The following is a 19,469-nucleotide window of genomic DNA, read 5'->3' on the forward strand; positions in this document are numbered from 1 at the left end:
AGTGGACAAAATAATAATCAGCAGTGGGTGTCTTTCTGAGCCATTCAAGGTCGGAAAGTTTTTTCTATCTTTGACGATTCCTTTCATGAGTTTAAGAAATTTTTCTTCAAAATTCAAGCTGTGGAGGGTCATCATCCATTTTTCTTCGATGAAAACTCCAACTCCCAATTTTCTCTCTATTGGTTAGAGGCCTCTTCTGTGGAGAAGTATGGCGTGGACGATTTGGATGAGGTAGAGGAGGCTGTTGTGGGGTTTTTCCGAGATGCCTGGGAAAGAGCCCCCAATTTGGACACAAAGAAGTTTCTTCTGGGTTCTCCTAGTTTCATACAGACCCAGCTAGGTCGTCTTTCGTTGTCCTTTTTCTGAAGCTTCTGACTTGCGGTCCTTTTCTGACTTATAGACTAATTACTTGTTTTCTTCTTTTCAGAGATGGTAAAGTGGTTCAAGTGCTGCTTACCAGAAGGTCCAAGAGGCCAAGAAGAAGGCGCGTGCTCGTGCTGATGATGCGAGGGCTGCTGGCGCTCCTCCTTATCCTCCTCGAGATTTGGGGACTTCTTCCCGCCTTATCTTGGTAACTCTGGCCTCTGCTTCTACTTTTCCTCCTCTTATCCCCCCAGTCTGACATCCTTCCGAACCTGAGAAGGAGAAACGCAAGACCTCGGAGTCTGGCTCTTCTAGGGAGACCAATTTTGATGGTCCTAGGTTTATTCGGAATCACATCTTCCCCCATACCCAAATTAGTATGGATGATGTTTCCCTTCGAAACCACCTTCAAATTATGGTTTGGAGGAGTGTTCGGGCTGCAGGGGTCTGCACAAAACTCCTTGATATTCTGGACAAAACTTCTCTTAGTTCCTTAGGCTCTTCTCAAAGAGTTGTGGAGGAGTTGGAGGGGAGAATTATCCTCTATCAAAAGAAAGAGAAGAGGCTTCAGGAGGAGGTTGTCGGGCTGAAGGAGGAGCGAGCCCGACTTCAGGAGAGGGAGAAGAAGTTGTGGCTCATTGTGCTATGGCGGAGGGTCTCAAGGAGAAGGCGGAGCAAAACTACGTTAAGCTTTTTTCTGAGAATATTGACCTTCAAAAGCAGTTGGAGTTGAACCGAGAGGTGTATCCGGACTTGGAGGACCCCGTGGTGAAGAGCTTGGAGGAGGCATGGAGGATATTCAAGGAGCAGGTCGGAGTGATTGCCCCCGGCCTGGACCTTTCTCCCCTCCATCCCGATAAGGTCGTTATTGATAGAGCTATAGTCTCCCCTCCTCATTCTAAGATGGATTCTGAGTTGAAGACTCGCGGGCAAAGGCTAATTGAGTATCCTCCTCGCGGGAAGCATCAAGAGGAATACCTGCCGAGTTCTTCAGAGGTTCTGACTCCTGTTGCTGAAGAGACCACTCCAACCCCTCCTGATGCAGACCCGAGCTCCCTTCCTGCTGGTGATTCCCCTTTACCTTCCCAGTGATTGATTTGAGCTACTTTGGCGCCCGGTTTGTGGGCCCTTTTTTGGACAATTTTTATTTTTTTGTTTGTGATGGTTGCTCTTGACTATTCTGGCCTTCTGGCCATTAACAAAAAATTACGTTATTTTAATTTGCCCTTTTTGGATAAGGGCTATTTTTTGTTTAAGTTACTTGCGATTTTTCGAGGACTTTAGGACAGTTTCTGCCTCTGTTTTTAATGGACTTTTCCTATCTCTTTTTGTATTCCTTTCGTGTTCAATTTTCATATATTGAACTGTTTCATAACGTAGGTTATTTTTGCGATGCATTTCACTTTTCTCATGATTTCCGACTAATAGGTCAAGATGTTCCTGAGTTATTATGATCATCTTTTCGTAACCTCTTTACACCAACTTGTACCTCGTCGTTTTATTTTGCCGACCAATTAGGTCGGGCATGAAATTTTTATATTTTTTCGAGCTTAAATCGGTGCGTTTCGTAGAATAATGCACACAATGTGGGAATTTATGAATAGGTGTAAAAAGATCTTTATTTATTGATGAAAGTATCTTTTACTACTAGGAGAATTTTGATACCTCGTTAAAATCCCCTTCCGGAAAACCCTTTTTTAGGAAAAAACCATGAAGTCGGGAAAAAACCATGGAATTCGCTTTTAACTATAGTACTTTTTCATGTTACAAGCATGCCATGACCTAGGTAGCTCGGTATCGCTCAAGTTGGTTACCTTGTAGTATCCCTTTCCTAAGACTTCGTTTATCCTATATGGCACTTTCCAATTAGGAGTGAGCTTTCCGTCCCCCGACTTGTTGACTCCGATGTCATTTCTGATCAAGACCAAGTCGTATGGGACGAAGCTTCTTCGAATGACTTTTTTATTATATCTATTTGTCATCCTTTGCTTCAATGCTGCTTCCCTTATATGGGCTTGTTCTCGAATCTCAGGGAGTAGATCGAGTTCTTCTTTGTGTGCCTGAATATTGTCAACCTCATCGTAGAAGTTCACTCTTAGACTTTGCTCATTGATTTCTACTGGTATCATGGCTTCTATTCCATAAACAAGTCGAAATGGTGTTTCTCCTGTGGCAGACTGAGGTGTAGTTCGATATGCCCATAGTACTTGAGGGAGTTCTTCAGCCCAGACTCCCTTTACAACAACCTTTTTTTTCAAACCAACCAGTATAACCTTGTTAGCTGCCTCAGCTTGCCCATTTGCTTGTGGGTGCTCTACCGAGGTGAACTGATGCTTGATCTGCATGCTGGCTACCTGGTTTCTGAAGGTAGAGTTGGTGAACTGAGTTCCATTATCAGTGGTAATGGAGTGGAGGACCCCATATCTTGTGATAATGTTCTTGTAGAGGAACTTCTGACTTCTCTGGGCATTGATGGTGGCTAATGATTTTGCTTTGATCCACTTAATGAAGTAGTCTACTCCCACTAGTAGATATTTTACTTGTCTAGGTGCTTGGGAAAAGGGTCCTAATAGGTTCAATCCCCATTTTGCAAAAGGCCATGGAGAAGTTATGCTAATGAGCTCATTAGGAGGAGCGACGTAGAAGTTTGTATACATTTGGCATGGCTGACACTTCTTTACGAATTCGGTGGCATCTTTCTGCAAAATCGGCCAGTAGAACCCGACTTGTATGACTTTTCTACCCAAAGACCTTGCTCTGAGACGATTCTCGCAGATTCTATTGTGCACCTCTTCTAGGACCTCTGTTGTCCTTGAGGTCGGACGCTCTTTAATAGTGGTGTAGATATTCCTCTTTTATAGAGGGTATTTTTCACCAAGGTGAAGTTCTGTGCTTCCCTCCGAATTTTCTTGAACTTTCTTTTCCTCTTTGGGTAGGATGTCGAATTTCATGTGTTCGATTAGTGGGTTCATCCATCCAAGGTCCAAACCGGATACTTCAAGGCCATCCTGTCTAGCCTCTGTTTTTGTGAGAGAGGGTTCTTGGAGAGTTTTTTGGATTAGGCTTCTATTATTCCCTCCTGGTTTAGTACTTGCTAACTTTGAAAGGGCGTCTGCTCTGCTATAAAGATCCCGAGTTATGTGTTTGACCTCGGTCTCCGAGAACCGCCTGAGATGTTCCAGAGTTATGTCTAAGTACTTCTTCATATTGGGATCTTTAGCCTGGTACTCTCCATTGATTTGAGAGGTTACCACCTGAGAGTCGCTAAAGACCACTATTTTGGTTGCACCGACTTCCTCCGCCAGCTTCAACCTGGCGATAAAGGCTTCATATTCTGTCTGATTGTTAGAAGCTGGAAATTCAAATTTGAGGAAAACTTCGATTTGTGTTCCCTCTTTGTTGACTAGTGTTATGCCTGCACCGCTTCCGACCTTATTGGAAGAGCCATCCACGTACAGCTCCCATGTTGTTGAGGCTTCCTCTTGATCTCCTGCATATTCCGCTACGAAGTCGGTGAGGCATTGGGATTTAATTGCAGTCTGAGTTTTGTACTTAAGGTCGAACTCGGCTAACTCTATGGTCCATTGAACCATTCTGCCTACGATATCTGTTTTTTGAAGAATTTGCTTCATGGGCTAGTTTGTTTGAACTCTTATTGTGTGTGCTTGAAAATAAGACCGTAGCCTTCGAAAGGCCACTATTAAGGCATACGCAAACTTTTTGAGTTTTTGATACCTTAACTCAGGGTCTTGTAGGACCTTGCTGGTGAAGTACACAGGATGCTGCCCGAACTCATCTTCCCGTGTTAGAGCTGATGCTACAGCTTTGTCGGCTATGGACAAGTACATGACTAGTTCCTCCCCGATTTTAGGTCGGGTCAAAATCAGAGGTTGGCTTAAAAACCTTTTGAACTCCTGGAATGCTTCTTCGTATTCAGGAGTCCATTGGAACAGGCATCCTTTTCTTAGTAGGGAGAAGAGTAGAATGGATCTTAATGCTGATCCCGCCAAGAACCTAGAGAGAGCTGCAAGTCAGCCGTTATTTTTGCTGGACCTCCTTTAAGCAAGTCAGATTTTTCATTTCTAGGACTGCTATACACTTATCGGGGTTGGCTTCAATCCCTCTTTGTGTTAACATAAATTTCAAAAATATTCCAGCCTCTACTGTGAAGGTGCACTTTGTTGGATTCAACCTCATCTCATGCATCTTAATGGTGTTGAAGACTTGCGAGAGGTCGGCCTCGACCTTGGTTTTTACTAACATGTCATCCACGTATACTTCCATTAGATTCCCAATGTGAGGTGCAAACACCTTATTCATCAGCCTTTGATATGTGGCTCCTGCATTTTTTAGTCCAAAAGACATAACTACATAGCAATAATTTGCTCTTGGCGTGATGAAAGATGTATTTTCTTGATTCGGCTTGTACATCGGAATTTGATTATATCCCAAGTATGCGTCCATGAACGATAAGTATTGATACCCCGAGCTGGAGTCTACTAAGGTATCAATATTTGGAAGTGGATATGGGTCTTTAGGGCACGCCTTGTTCAGGTCGGTGTAGTTGACACACATCTTCCACTTGCTATTTTGCTTCTTGACCAGCATCACATTTGTCAGCCAAGCGGGATATTTGACCTATCTGATGAAGCCGGCTTCTAGGAGGGCTTGTACTTGTTCTTCCACCACTTGGGCCTGTTCAGGTCCGAGCTTCCGTCTTCTTTGCTGCACAGGTAGCGATTCAAGGTACACTGACAGTTTATGCGACATGAGCTCAAGATCTGTTCCTGGCTTGTCAGAGGATTTCCAGGCGAAGAGGTCGGAATTCTCTTGTAGGAGCCTTCTAAGCTTCTGCTTCAAATATTCTTTCAGATTGGCTCCTATGTTGATGTTCTTTCCTTTCTCCTTTCTGACCTGCACCTCTTTGGTTTTTCCCCCGTGCTGTGGTCGTAGATTTTCCTTAGCTCGAACTCCTTCGAGCTCAATGGTGTGAACCTCCTTGCCCTTTCCTCTTAGGTTAAGGCTCTCAATGTAGCACTTTCTTGCCAGTTTCTGGTCTCCTCTGATGGTTGCGATCCCCTCTTGCGTTGGGAATTTCATGCAAAAGTGAAGGGTGGACACTTCTGCTCCGAGCCGATTTAGGGTTGTTTTGCCTACTAAAGCATTATAGGTTGAACCCACATCGACCACTATGAAGTTTATACTCAGAATCTTGTATTTCAACCCCTTTCTGAAGGTTGTGTGTAGAGGTATGAATCCTAATGACTTTATTGGTGTATCCTCCAGCCCGTATAGGGTATCAGGGTAAGCTCTTAATTCCTTTTCATCCAATCTCAGCTTATCAAATGCTTGTTTGAACAGGATGTCGGCCGAGCACTCCTAATTCACCAGGGTTCTGTGTAGGTAGGCGTTGCCTTGCCTTGCCCATCTTCTTTAGTGAAAGATATGGTGGGAAGGTCAGGGACTTCGCCCCCGACCTGGTAGAATTCCTTTAGGTGTCTTTTGCGAGATGACTTTGTTAGACCGCTTCCAGCGAACCCCCCCGAGATCATATGTATATGTCTTTTCGGGGTCTGTGGTGGTGGGTCTCTTCGATCTTTCTCATCTCGCTTTCTCTTGCCATGATGGTCTGACCTTTTCATGAGATATTTGTCAAGCCGACCTTCTTTGGCCAGTTTTTCTATCACATTTTTCAGGTCATAACAATCATTCATTGAGTAACCATATAGTTTATTGTACTCACAGTATTCCCTACGACTCCCCCCTTTTTGTTCTTGATGGGCCTAAGTAGCCTTTCTGTGTGACAAATTTTCCTAAGTAAAGGAGTGTAGGAGTGATATCTCATCAGCCTTTTAGGTCCGACTTCTTCTTTCCTCTTGGGCTCCCTTTCCTTTTCCTTTGAAGAGTGAGAATGCCCAAGTCGCCATCTCGGCTCTCTTAGCTTGGCATTTTTCTCCATGTTGATGTACTTCTCCTCTCTTTCCTATACATCACTCAAAGAAGTCGGGTGTCTTTTTGAGATGGACTGGGAGAAGGGACCTTCTCGGAGTCCATTTACTAGGCCCATAATCACTGCCTCTGTGGGCAGGTCTTGAATTTCTAAGCACGCTTTGTTGAACATTTCTATGTAGTCCCTCAAAGATTCTCCGACCTCCTGTTTTACTCCAAGGATACTTGGTGCGTGCTTTACTTTATCCTTTTGGATCGAAAATCTAATAAGGAACTTACGCGAAAGGTTGTCGAAGCTGGTGACCAACCTGGGGAGGAAGCTATCGAACCACTTCATTGTTGCTTTTGTCAGAGTTGTCGGGAAGGCTTTGCAGCGAGTAGCATCAAAGGCGTCGACTAGGTACATTCGACTTTTAAAATTGCTCAAGTGATGCTTCGGCTTGGTAGTCCGGTTGTAGAGGTCCATATCGGGACTTTTGAAGTTCCTTGGAACTTTTGCCCTACTTATGTCCTCACTGAACGGGTCTTCTCTCCCCAAGGGAGAATCTTCTCGATCGCTGCGAGAGTTCCTACCTCGAAGTTCTATTCTCAAGAGCTTGTCTTCGAGCTCTTTTCGTCGCTCAATCTCTCTCCTCAAGTTTCTCTCCGCCTATCACTGTCGTTCCAGTTCTTGATCTTACTCAGAATCGGACGCTGTGTTTTCGTCCTCGTTTAAGTCGTTCGCCATCATGGGCTAATCTCCAAGTCCCCGGCAATGGCGCCAATGTTACGTGGGTAACCTGAGTTTAATGGATTGGACTTGTAAGGTTGGCCCAAATGCTAAGGTGAAGTGATCTCCGACTTGGTTTGCGTCTCGGAGCTACCGTCCGACTTGTGTGTATGAAGGAATGGGGGGTGATACCTGCAAAGACACTCTGATGCCTAAGTCAGCAAAGGGTTTAGTAGGTTTTGAGAGTATTGGAACTTGGTCACTTGGAGATACTTGAGGGGTGTCAGTGTATTTATAGTGGTGAACCAATAACCACCGTTGGAGTAGTTCCACCTTTAAGGTGGATAACCGTCCCTTTATCTTAAGGTAGTTGAGATATGACTCCTGGAAGTGGGTTGAGATATATTAGGGGCAGTTACTTATTTGAATAAGTGTTACCTGCCACCTATTCTTCAAACCCGACTTCGTTGAAGTGGAGTCTGTGTTGAATCTGACCTTTTCTGAGGAAGTCTGTAAGTAGCGAAGGCCATCTGTGGGGATTGAGCCTTTTAGTATATTTGGATCTGGATCATAGTATTGGGTCAAGGTATGAACAATAATTATCAACCAAATAATTATCATTTATTTATATATATAATTATAATTATTATTAAGAGATACTTTTCACAAATTAACTAAAATGTATATTATTTTAATTTTACAAAAAAAAAAAGACAAAAGTGTATATTTTATAAATAAAAAATATCATTTAGACATTTCACATAAGAGTGAAATATCATTTTTCATTGAAAATATTATTTATTGTTATAAAATTTAAATTAAATTTTTTATTTACAAAAATATTACAATAAACTACAAACATAATCATCAAATTAATCATTGTATTTGCATATATATATATATATATTAATTAATATATTTTTTAATTAAATAATCAAAACTTAGAATATAAAAATAAATAAATTTGTTCATAGTACTGCAATAAAAAATACAAGATATCAAATATATAGTTATTTTTAAATACGGTGACTGATTAGTGATTAATTTTTTATGTATATTTAATATAATTATTTTATTTAATAAATACATGCTTGTCCTCTTAAAAAGTATATAATATTTTTTTCAAAGAATTAAAAGTTTTCCAAAACATCAGTATCTAAGAGATAATATAAGATCATATTAATTGATTTGTTTCCCTATTAATGTGATGTTATAATTTACTTTTTGTAAAATATAATTTTTATTTTAAAAATATTCTTTTAAGACAAAAATATTAACTATTATATATTTATTATATGTATTATTTTATAATTTTTAACAAAGTAATCAGATATTAAAATTGTCATCAAACGTGTCAAAAATTAAAATAAAATAATGTTAGTTGATTATGTAATGCTCTCGTTTATTTGTGCTTTTAACACACACAAAAAGTACATTTTCTAAAAAAAATACTTATTTTATTTTGAGCAATTTATTTGTGTATTTATAATAATAATAAAATTAGTAAATTAATATTTCCTTTGTATTTTGAAGAGAGAAAAAATCTGAAAAAGGTAAAACAATTACAATTTTATCTTTTTATATTTTTTAAAAGACTAAAAAAAAGTTTTATGAATTATATTCAAATAAAAATTATTTTTCTAACATACATCTGGAGATAAAAACTAGTGCAATAGTACTCTGTTAATTTGAGTATTTGACTAAAATAGTATTAGTTAATATATACATATATATACGCACGAAAATATATAACAATACTTGATTGAAAGAAAATGGAATACATTACTTTTATCTTTATTTCATTTGCAAAACAAAGAAGGAAGTGAGTCAACAAACATAACTAACCGCACCACCTAGCTAGCTACCTCGACCCATCAACAACTAACAAAACATTAATCTCCATATTTATAAACTAGAAGTATTCAAATTCAAATTGATTTAAATAAAAAATTAATTAAAATCACATTAATTTAAATTTAATTAGATTCTATTTTTTATAAATTATTAAATTAGATTAAATTTTAAATCTATTATTTTTGATAATCGAATCTAATTCAAATTGCATAATTTATTATAATATTATTATTTTATTATTATATTTATAGTTATAGTTACAACATGTTAATTCGTTATATATTTTTATATTGTTTATATATTATTATTATTTAATAAATATTTTATATTTAAAATATAATTTATTTATTTTAACTAACTTATAATTTTATTTATATTGTTCTGTTATTGTTGAGACTTGTTATGTCAATGTTATTGTTAGTTATTTAAAATTTGATGTTAGAAACTTGTTATATATATTTAATTCAATCCAAACTACTTGAAATTTGATCGATTTTTTTTTTAAAAATCATCCAATCTAAATCGCATCACAAATAAAACTAATGTTTGGATCAGATGAATTTTTGACTCAAAATCAATCCAAACTGCACCTCAAATACCCTTATTATAAACAATGTTTTGATTTCCCAATACATATTTCACAAATCAAAATAAATAATCAACATAATAATTAATTTGTCAAGGACATATATAATTATATATGTTTCTCTCTAGCTAGCTCCCCCTATCCCTTCCAAGCAAAAACCGCTCTTTAAAATCTTAACAACAGTTAGATCAAGTCTTAATACATGTTGTATAAGACAAAAATGCAATAATAATAATAATAATAATAATAATAATAATAATAATAATAATAATTAAATAAATGAAATAAATTAAGAAAAATCAGGAAATTCGTCAATTCTCGAAGTCATCGCAGTGGAACATTGGCACAAATGAGTGGATCTCGTTGAACAACGTATCATGATCTCCTCCTTCATACTTATTTGAATCTTCATACTCAAAATAAGTTTGAATGTCGTCAGGGAAATTGCACTGTGGCAACTCATCACTACACTCTGCTGGTGTTGATGGATTATTATTATTATTATTATTCGCCACTGATGACGTCATCTCCATCATTTCCTTAAACTTGGACGACTGAAGCAGAAGCTCTAGGGCTGACGTGGCACCAGGTCGAGCCTGACCCGACTTACTTCCATTAATTTTATTATTAATGAATAATGGTTCGTGGTTGAAGAGGCTATTATTATTGAAGTTTGGTGTGAAGTTGGTGTTATTGCAATTAGGGTTAACGTCATCAACGGCAACAGCAGCAGCAAGATTAAAACTAATCCTGTTGTTATTATTATTATTATGATCATTTTCGTTGCTGTTATTGTTAGGCTTAAGCCACTTAATGTAACGGCTGAGATCGAAATTGGTGACGGCGTTAAGTCCACGGTATTCAATAGCAGCCATGTCATAGGCAGTGGCAGCTTCTTCTTGTGTAGCTGCAAAAAATTCAATTTTATATTTATTATAAGGTATGCATGCTATGTTATCATGAATTAATGTTTTAAATTAATGATGATAATGGCATATGCTAGTGTCACAACTCACTCTACTACTACTATTACATACGCGTAGTAAGTAAAAGTTAAAAATTTTCAAAATCGGTTAGGGTTTGGTGGAACTTCCTACCCTATTGAATGTGACTGATTAAATTTGCCACACATAGCACATGTATGCCCATGCAGATGGGGTTGAATTCAATTCAATTAAATTAATTAAATGTCTCTTTATGGTATTTAATTTGGTGGTTTGCAAATTAGATTACGATAGTGTATACGACGAGTTTGTGCACGCCCTAACAGAATGTGATAATTACAAAATGATGAATAATAATGCATAATACGTCATATATAGTATATGTATGAACGATAATAATAATAATAATAATATAATGTATGTTATTAATGTAAACGTACCATAAGTTCCAAGATAGAGATATTTATTCCCAAAAACCCTGCCTATCCGAGCCTCCCATCTTCCGTTATGATGATGTCTGATCATGTGATTATTAAACGTCATGAATTTTAATATTTAATTTCTGATTAATTTGATTATTCTGACGATGATTATATGAATATATATATATATACCTTGCAACACCTCTATATTTAGAAACTCCCCGGGAAAATCCACTGCTTTTCCTGTAAATACAAAGATTTAATTTCATTATATTTTTCAAACCCAGTTTGATTGGTAAATTGATTACTTTAAATTAAAAGAGGTAGGTATAATTGTATAAGATTAATATAAATTACCTCCTTAGTGATCCAATATACTCCTCCCTTGATTGACCCTCCATTTCTTTCAATTCATTCTGGTACTTCGATACCTATAATTATTGGAACACAAATAATTTTAATTTGTAATGTCATATGTATCTTCTTTTTTTTTCTCACGTAATTCATAATGTTATTAGAGTAATGTAAAAGTACCGGAAAATTGAGAATGGTATCTTGACCCCAGTATTTGAGTGCTGCTAGATCATAAGCATGTGCTGCCGCCTCTTCATCGTCATAAGCACCTTAATTAACACACACTTGGATGATTAATTAATTCCCTTAATTACCTTAATCAACATACTTAACATAATGTATATCATATACGTACCAAGGTAGACTGAAGAAATTACATGATGAGAAGTTCCACAACACGATTGAGATGATTCCATAAGAAAGAAACCAAACCTAGCAAATTAGTACATTGATTATTCAATATGAAATAAAACTAAATTAAACTAATTATTACCTTGTCGTCCCTTCTTGTTCTGAGACTCATTCCAGCAATTCTTGTCCCACAGATGAGCTTCATATCTTCCCGTCCACCTATGCCTATGATATCATCCATAATTAGCGGAGAAAAAAAAAATCAAAAAAGCAATAACAATAAATAAAATAATTAAAATACCGAGTGACTCCTCTGTAAATCGAGCTTCTTTGAGGTGGAGAGTCTCTAGGGACACTCCTCCTGGTACGTTTCACCTTGGTAGTACTGCCATTGATTACACTAAGATTATGATTATTGTTCTTGTTAACTTGTGATGCCTTTCCCATGAATAATAGTAGAAAAATGAAGTTGCACCAAGGAGTAAGAAAGATGGATGAAATAGTAGAGAGTAGAATGGTGCATGCAAATAATATATAGTAGAAAGTAAGGGGGGGTTAATTTAAAGGGGATGGGGCTGGCAAACAGTGGGGATATAGCCGGCTGAAAGAATGGTTGTTAGTGGCCGTCTGTGAAATCGGCTCTATGTTAAATTCTTTCTTGCTCGTCTTCTTAGCCTCTCTGTGATGTTCCTTTCAACACCTTTGGAATCTACCTTCCTATCTCTCATTCTCATCTTTTATTAACTCCATCCCTTGTTTTCTACTTATTTTTTATTCTTTTCCCTCACTTTTTTTATGCTTCATTGTTTCCTAGCTTGCTAGCTATGCTTATATTCAATATTCATAAATATTAATTAGCACAGTACTTTTTATCAAGAAACTAATTTTGATACACTATATACTTTACATGTTCAATAAAAATTATTATTTTTTATATTAATTACTTGAATAATCATCTAAAAAAAATAATATGATTACATATACGAATGTGTAAAATATTTTATACTATCAGTATATCAAAATTAATTTTCTTATTAATATAAATTAATTAATATTTTATTTTTATAATTTTAAGCCATCATATATATTACATTTTAAAAAAATAAAATAATATTAAGTCGTTATTAACATGACGAAATAGATATACCCAGTCACAATTACTACATTCTGTATGTGACTTTTGCAATAAATTTTCCAAAGTCACACACACATATATTCAAAACAAATTAATTTTTTAAATGAAAAATATTAATAGACAATAATTTTTGTGAAAAATGTAAACAATAGATTTAATAATTGTTTAAAATAGATTGATTAAAAAAAATATAGGTAACCAATAATATTTTTGAATAATATGTAAATAATATGAATTAATAAAATTAAAAGAGTAAATTAATCTTAAATTTAATTAATAACATTAAATTAAGATGTAATATATTTTTATTTAATTGGTAGTTATTCATATTATTTAAAATGTTCATTATTTACCTAGCACTTCCCGTAATAATATAAAGAGGCATAATGGTTTAAACAATACAGCATCCAATTAGTTGTAAAATACCACTTTGCAATAGGATTATTCATTAATAGCCTTAAAAACGCCGTTTTAACATTCATTTGATTGCTAAGTTCATTTATAACATTCATTTGGTACCGAAACCAATTCCATTCAATTCCATGCATTAAACAACGTGTTTCTATTGACTATTGAGCAATGAGCGCAGTTATATATCTTTAGGGGAAAATAAATTAAAGAAGGAAAGATGTCATAAGCATGGTTGTTGAATTTATATATATACACTTGAAATAAATAGTTTTTTAATTTGGAAGCATAATTTTAACCTAGTGACTTATAATTAATTAGTGCAAATACACTAAAAAAAATACTGTTAAAATTGATGACCAAATCAACAGTAAAATTATCAATAATATTAAAAATTGACAGTAAAATTGACGATATAATTTATTATTTTTAAGGATTACTTAAATTACAGAGGTGAGGTATGGTCTTAAATTCTTTTCCCATACATCTAATCTAGCTAAGTTCAACTAACCCATTGACAATAGTTCTTCTAGGCTTCTAGTGTATATAGGGAGCCCTACCTCTACTTATATTAAATATGTGTAAAAATAATAATAATAATCAATATATGATTAAAGTCTTCGAAATAATATTTTTTACACTAAATATCTCTTATATTCTCATTACATAGATAGCTATATTGTGCCTAAAAAACTATAACCTAAAGTGTACTAAACTATTTATCTACATTTATATATGTATGTATTATATGTACAAAATCTTCACACAAAAATTAGTTATTAAATAAATCATCATGTGTATTTGTGAATAGTCTGTATGTTATTGTTACGATGGGTAACCGGAGATTAGTCCAATGGATGGCGTTCGGCGGCCCAAGTGTATGATGGAGGAGGACTCCGTGTGGGTCCGCAACTCGGGAGGCTCCGTCCGACTTGTGCTCGCGTGTGAATGGGGGGGTACCTGCAAAGACACTCCGATGCCTAAGTTAGCAAGGGTGTGAGCAGGTCTTAGAGAGTATTGGACTTAGGAATACCTGAGGTGTGTCAGTGTACTTATAGTGGTGAGCCAATAACCATCGCTGGAGTAGTGCCGTATCTTTAGGATAATAACCGTCCCATTATCTTAGGGAGGTTAAGATATGGCTTTATGAAGTGGTTAGAGAGATTTCAGGGGCGGTTACTCATTTGAATGAGTATTTATCTGCCAGCTAATCTCACAACCGACTTCTTCGTACAAAGTCGGGGTTGACACCGACCTCTTGCGTGGAGGTGGTGCTTTGCTAGGCTTAATCTAATGGATCAGGCCTTTCGATTGGACCTGGGCCCTCATCATTGGGCCAGGGTATGAACAGTGCCCCTACTTGAGCCCAAATTTTCTTTAAAGTTTGGGTTCAAGTATTCAACTCGGGTTCGTAGTCGACTTGTTTGAAAGAGCACGGATCTTGGAAACCGACGTGATTTTCGCGACTTTTGATTTCTGACAGTTACGTCAATTCAAGCGTCGTGTCCGTTGAGGGATCATTTAGGGATTGGGGGCTTTGGTAACGGTGCAGTCTCATTAATGACTGCCTCGCTTTTTACCATTATGCCCCTTAGCCTTTTTTATAAATACTTTCCCTCTCTTTCCATTTTCCGTTTCTGCAATCTTTCAAACTTTCTCCTTATCTTGTTCGTGCCGTATCCTTGCGTTCGAAGACTTCCGTTCTTCTCCAACCTCCATTTTCGGATAAAGGTTAGTTTTGCTTTATCCCTGTCACTTTTGTTTGCATGTTCTGTTTGGCGAGTAGATAGGTTGACCTGTAGATTCTAGTTTCGAATCTCTCTTCTTTAGTGGCCGTATTTTTTGATTTTCTTTTTCTTTTTCCTTTTTGTAGGTTTTCTGCCACTTTCTTCTTTATAAAAAATAGCCTCTGTAGACATTCTTTCTCAGTGGGTTGACGATACGGTCCTTGGGGAGGAACCGTTGGTTGACGCTGAGTTCATCACCCACCTTCGTACTCATCATAGGCTCTGTACTTCAGACGAGGACGAGCCCAAATATGAACTGATAATCCCGGGTCCTGAAGACCGGGTCTGTTTTGGGAGAGCTAATGAGGCGGCCCCTCATTTTTTCTTCATGTATGAATGTATGATCACCCGTTTGGGTGTTTTTCTTCCTTTCTCTGATTTCGAGATATCTGTCTTGCACCACTGTAAGGTTGCCCCTACTCAACTCCATCCCAATTCATGGGGTTTTTTGAAGATTTACCAGTTTATAAGCCACGCTCTGGACTTTCCGACTTCCTTGAGAATCTTCTTCTATCTTTTCCATATGACTAAGCCCTTTAGTGGGCTAAACAACAAACAACAATGGGTATCCTTCCGAGCCATTCAAGGTCGGAGGATTTTCACCCTTTTTGACGAGTCTTTCCACGATTTCAAAAACTTCTTTTTCAAGGTTCAAGCTGTAGAGGGTCACCACCCCTTTTTCTGGACGAGCATTCCTCCCCTCGCTTTCCCCTTTATTGGCTGCCGGCCACCCCTTGCGAAAAGATTGGTCTAGATGATCTAGACGAGGTGGAGGCGGCCATTATAGGGTTTTTCCGAGAAGCGTGGGGGAGGTCCCCATATTTGGATACCAGGAAAATTCTTCAGGGAACACCGACTTTCGTTCAGTCTCAAATAGGTAGCGCATGCATTCTTTATTTCCGAGTAGTTTCCGCCGACTTATATTTTTCCGACTTGTGACTTTTGTTTTCTTTTGTAGATATGGCAAAAAGGAATGCTCAGGAGGCCTACCAAAGGGTCCGGGAGGCCAAGGCGAAGTCCCGGGCTAGGTCCGGGGCGGTCACCTCTCCTCCCCCTCTACCTCCTCCTCCTAAGAATACTGGCACTCCCACTCAACCTATTGTAATCTCTTCCTCGAGTTTGCCCCGACCACCCCCCTCTGCCCAAATTCTCTCCGAACCCGAGAAGAAGAAGCGCAAGACTTCAGAGTCTGGCTCTTCTTCCTTCGATGGTGGGGTTAAGGCGGATGCTATGGCATTCGTCCGAAAGAACATCTATCCTTTTATACATATGGATGATGTTTCTGTTCGGAACCACCTTACCACCATGGCCGAGGAGAGTTTTAGGACGGCGGGTGTTTGTGGCAAGCTTTTAGACATTTTTTAGAAGGCTCCCCTTAGCTCCTTGGGTGCAACCTCGAGGGTTGAGGAGTTGGAGGGGAGACTTCGTATTTTTGAAAAACATGAGAAGGAGCTAAAGGAGGAGAGAGATAAGTTGAGGAAGGAGAGGGATCACCTGAAAGAGGAGGAGGGCAAGCTGCGGGCCCAATGTACTTTGGAGGCTAATCTGAGGAAGACAGCGCAAGATAGCTACCACAGCTTATTTCAGGATATTGTGGCTGTGAGGAAGGACTTGCTGAATTCCCGAAACGCATACGCCGAGTTGGAGGACTCTATTGCTGAGGGTGCCGAGGAGTCTTGGAGGATTTTTCTGGAACAAGTCAGGGTAATTGCTCCCGACTTGGATCTTTCTCCTCTCCACCCTGACAAGGTGGTTATAGATGGTGCCATTGTTGATCCTCCTGTCCCCGAGGTCCTTTCTGAGTCAGATTTAAAGACTCGGGGACAGAGGATTATAGAGTCTCCTCCTCGGCCCCAAGATGCTCCAAGCACTTCAACTCTTACTCCGACTTCCTCTTTGGCTCCTCCTCCTGGTCCTGGTGGTGTTCCTCCTGGTGGTGATGATTCCTCTACTCCGTCCAAAAAATGACTTCTTTATTTTTGTGGCTATATGGGGGCCCTGCCTGTGGGTCCCCTCTTTTTTAAACTCTGTTTATTTATTGGTGGTTGTGAACAATTTTCTTCTGGCCTTTTAAGGCCGTAAACAAAATGATTCGTGCCCTTTTTTGGATAAGGGTTTAAAACAAAATAAATGCCCTTTTTTGGATAAGGGTTTGAGTTACCTTATGCGTGCACATGCTTTTCTGTTTTTGGATATGTTTGATCTTTTTGAAAAACCTTCTGTTAGCTTGCATTATTTTTTCGAGCCTTTTTCGCGCAAAGGCTTGTATGCAGCCTTTAAACTTCTTCTAGGTTTCTCAATCTCTTTTGTTTATCCTTTATACTCAACTTTGCTTTGGTGAGTTTTGTGACTTAGGTTATTTTTGCGATGCGTTTTTCTTTTACTTGGTGTTATACTCCGATCTGTGGATCGAAGTTTTCCAAGTTTCCCTACTCGGGATTACTTTCCGACTTATGAGTCGGGTTGGTTCCCGAGTTTTTACGATCGACTTGTATAACCTCTTTACACCGACTTGTACCTCGTCGTTTTATCCTGACGACCATCTAGGTCGGTTCACGGGATTTTCACGCTTTGTCGAGCTTAAGCCGGCGCGTTTCGTAGAAAGACTTAGAAAAATAAAGGAGGATATTATAAGAGATATTATGAAATGAAAAAGATCTTTATTAGTCGAGAAGGTACTTTTTGCTACTAAGGGTTCTGACAGCATATTTTCCCTTAGCCTCTACTATGATGCCTCGTTAAAAACCCTTCTTCAGAAAAAACCCTTTTGGGAAAAAATCATGAAGTTGGGAAAATAGTACATCAGGGAGCAGAGTTCGCTTTTAACTATAGTACCTTTTTAAATTACAAGCATGCCACGACCTTGGTAACTCAGTGCCGTCCAGGTCGGTTACTTTATAATAACCTTTCCCTAACACTTCCTTGATTTTGTATGGCCCTTTCCAATTTGCGGCGAGCTTTCCATCTCCCGATTTATTGACTCCGATGTCGTTTCTGATTAAGACCAAGTCATCTACGGCAAATGTTCTTCGAATGACTTTTTTGTTGTATCTGGTAGTCATCCTTTGCTTTAATGCCGCTTCTCTTATCTGGGCATTCTCTCGGACTTCGGGGAGCAAGTCAAGCTCCTCTTTGTGCCCCTGTACATTTCCGACCTCATCGTGGAGAATTACCCTTGGGCTTTGCTCACTGATTTCTATTGGAATCATGGCTTCTACGCCGTAGACTAATCGGAAGGGCGTTTCTCCTGTGGCGGATTGGGGGGTCGTCCTATAAGCCCATAGCACTTGGGGGAGCTCGTCAGCCCAAGCTCCCTTTGCTTCCTGTAATCTCTTCTTTAGTCCTGCCAGTATGACTTTGTTAGCTGCCTCGGCTTGCCCATTAGCTTGTGGGTGTTCTACCGAGGTGAATTGATGTTTGATTTTCATACTGGCAACCAAACTTCTGAAGGTGGCGTCGGTGAACTGGGTCCCATTATCTGTGGTGATGGAATAAGGTATTCCATACCTTGTGATAATGTTTTTGTAGAGGAACCTGCGACTTCTTTGAGCTGTGATGGTGGCTAGTGGTTCTGCTTATATCCACTTTGTGAAGTAATCTATTCCCACGATCAAGTATTTGACTTGCCCTGGTGCTTGGGGAAAAGGACCTAACAAGTCCATTCCCCATTTTGCGAAAGGCCAAGGGGAAGTTATACTAATGAGCTCTTCTGGTGGAGCCACGTGGAAATTCGCATGTATCTGGCATGGCTGGCACTTTTTCACAAAGTTTGTAGCATCTTTCTGCAAGGTCGGCCAATAGAATCCTGCTCGGATTACTTTCCTGGCCAACGATCTTGCTCCGAGATGGTTTCCGCAGATTCCACTATGTACTTCCTCTAGCACCTCGGTGGTTCTTGAGGTCGGTACGCACTTCAGTAATGGTGTTGATATCCCTCTTCTGTAAAGGACATTTTTCACCAATGTATAATGTTGCGCTTCCCTTCGGATCTTCTTAGCCTCTTTCTCCTCTTTAGGGAGGGTGTCGAATTTCAAGTATTCGACTAAGGGATTCATCCATCCGAGGTTTAGGCCGATTACCTCAAGTACCTCTTGTTCATCTTCCGTTTTTGATACCGAGGGCTCTTGGAGAGTTTCTTGAATTAGGCTTCTGTTGTTCCCCCCGGGTTTGGTACTTGCTAACTTGGATAGGGCGTCAGCTCTGCTATTTAGATCCCGAGTTATGTGCTTAACCTCGGTTTCCGCAAAGCGCCCGAGGTGTTCCAAGGTTTTTTCCAAGTATTTCTTCATATTGGGGTCCTTTGCCTGATACTCTCCACTTATTTGGGAAGTCACCACTTGTGAGTCGCTGTAGATCATCACCTTTGTAGCGCCAACTTCTTCTGCTAACTTTAATCCGGCAATCAAGGCTTCGTATTCTGCCTGATTGTTTGAAGCCGGAAATTCAAATTTTAAGGAGACCTCTATCTGGGTTCCTTTTCCGTCTACCAATATTATGCCTGCGCCGCTCCCTGTTTTATTGGAGGATCCGTCTACATAGAGTTCCCATGTAGTCGGTTTCTCCTCTTGTTCTCCTGCATACTCTGCAATAAAGTCGGCAAGGCACTG

The 19,469-nt window shown here is 38.7% G+C and overlaps 1 protein-coding gene across 1 annotated transcript; it reads right to left on the reverse strand.

Annotated features, from left to right (window-relative positions):
* Positions 1–9,449: 9,449 nt before the first annotated feature.
* On the reverse strand, positions 9,450–12,224 carry LOC130941344 (AP2-like ethylene-responsive transcription factor At1g16060). The gene is made up of 8 exons (XM_057869821.1): positions 11,834–12,224; positions 11,675–11,757; positions 11,537–11,545; positions 11,362–11,450; positions 11,185–11,258; positions 11,020–11,070; positions 10,846–10,922; positions 9,450–10,368 (listed from the first exon to the last, which is right to left on the reverse strand). Exons 1-8 carry the CDS (start codon positions 11,977–11,979, stop codon positions 9,773–9,775), a joined length of 1,125 nt encoding a protein of 374 aa, XP_057725804.1. The 5' UTR covers positions 11,980–12,224; the 3' UTR covers positions 9,450–9,772.
* Positions 12,225–19,469: the final 7,245 nt, after the last annotated feature.

This window comes from Arachis stenosperma, chromosome 1 (genome assembly GCF_014773155.1).
Source record: "Arachis stenosperma cultivar V10309 chromosome 1, arast.V10309.gnm1.PFL2, whole genome shotgun sequence".
Classification (NCBI taxonomy): Eukaryota; Viridiplantae; Streptophyta; class Magnoliopsida; order Fabales; family Fabaceae; genus Arachis; species Arachis stenosperma.

What these genes read in the sequence shown, in the direction of transcription:
- LOC130941344 (XM_057869821.1), bottom strand. Translation starts at nt 11,979, where the DNA reads ATGGGAAAGGCATCACAAGTTAACAAGAACAATAATCATAATCTTAGT. An exon ending in TATATTGGATCACTAAGGAG is followed by an intron (nt 11,071 to 11,184) that starts GTAATTTATATT and finishes TTGTATTTACAG; the next exon opens with GAAAAGCAGTGGATTTTCCC. An exon ending in TCTCTATCTTGGAACTTATG is followed by an intron (nt 10,369 to 10,845) that starts GTACGTTTACAT and finishes AATTTTTTGCAG; the next exon opens with CTACACAAGAAGAAGCTGCC.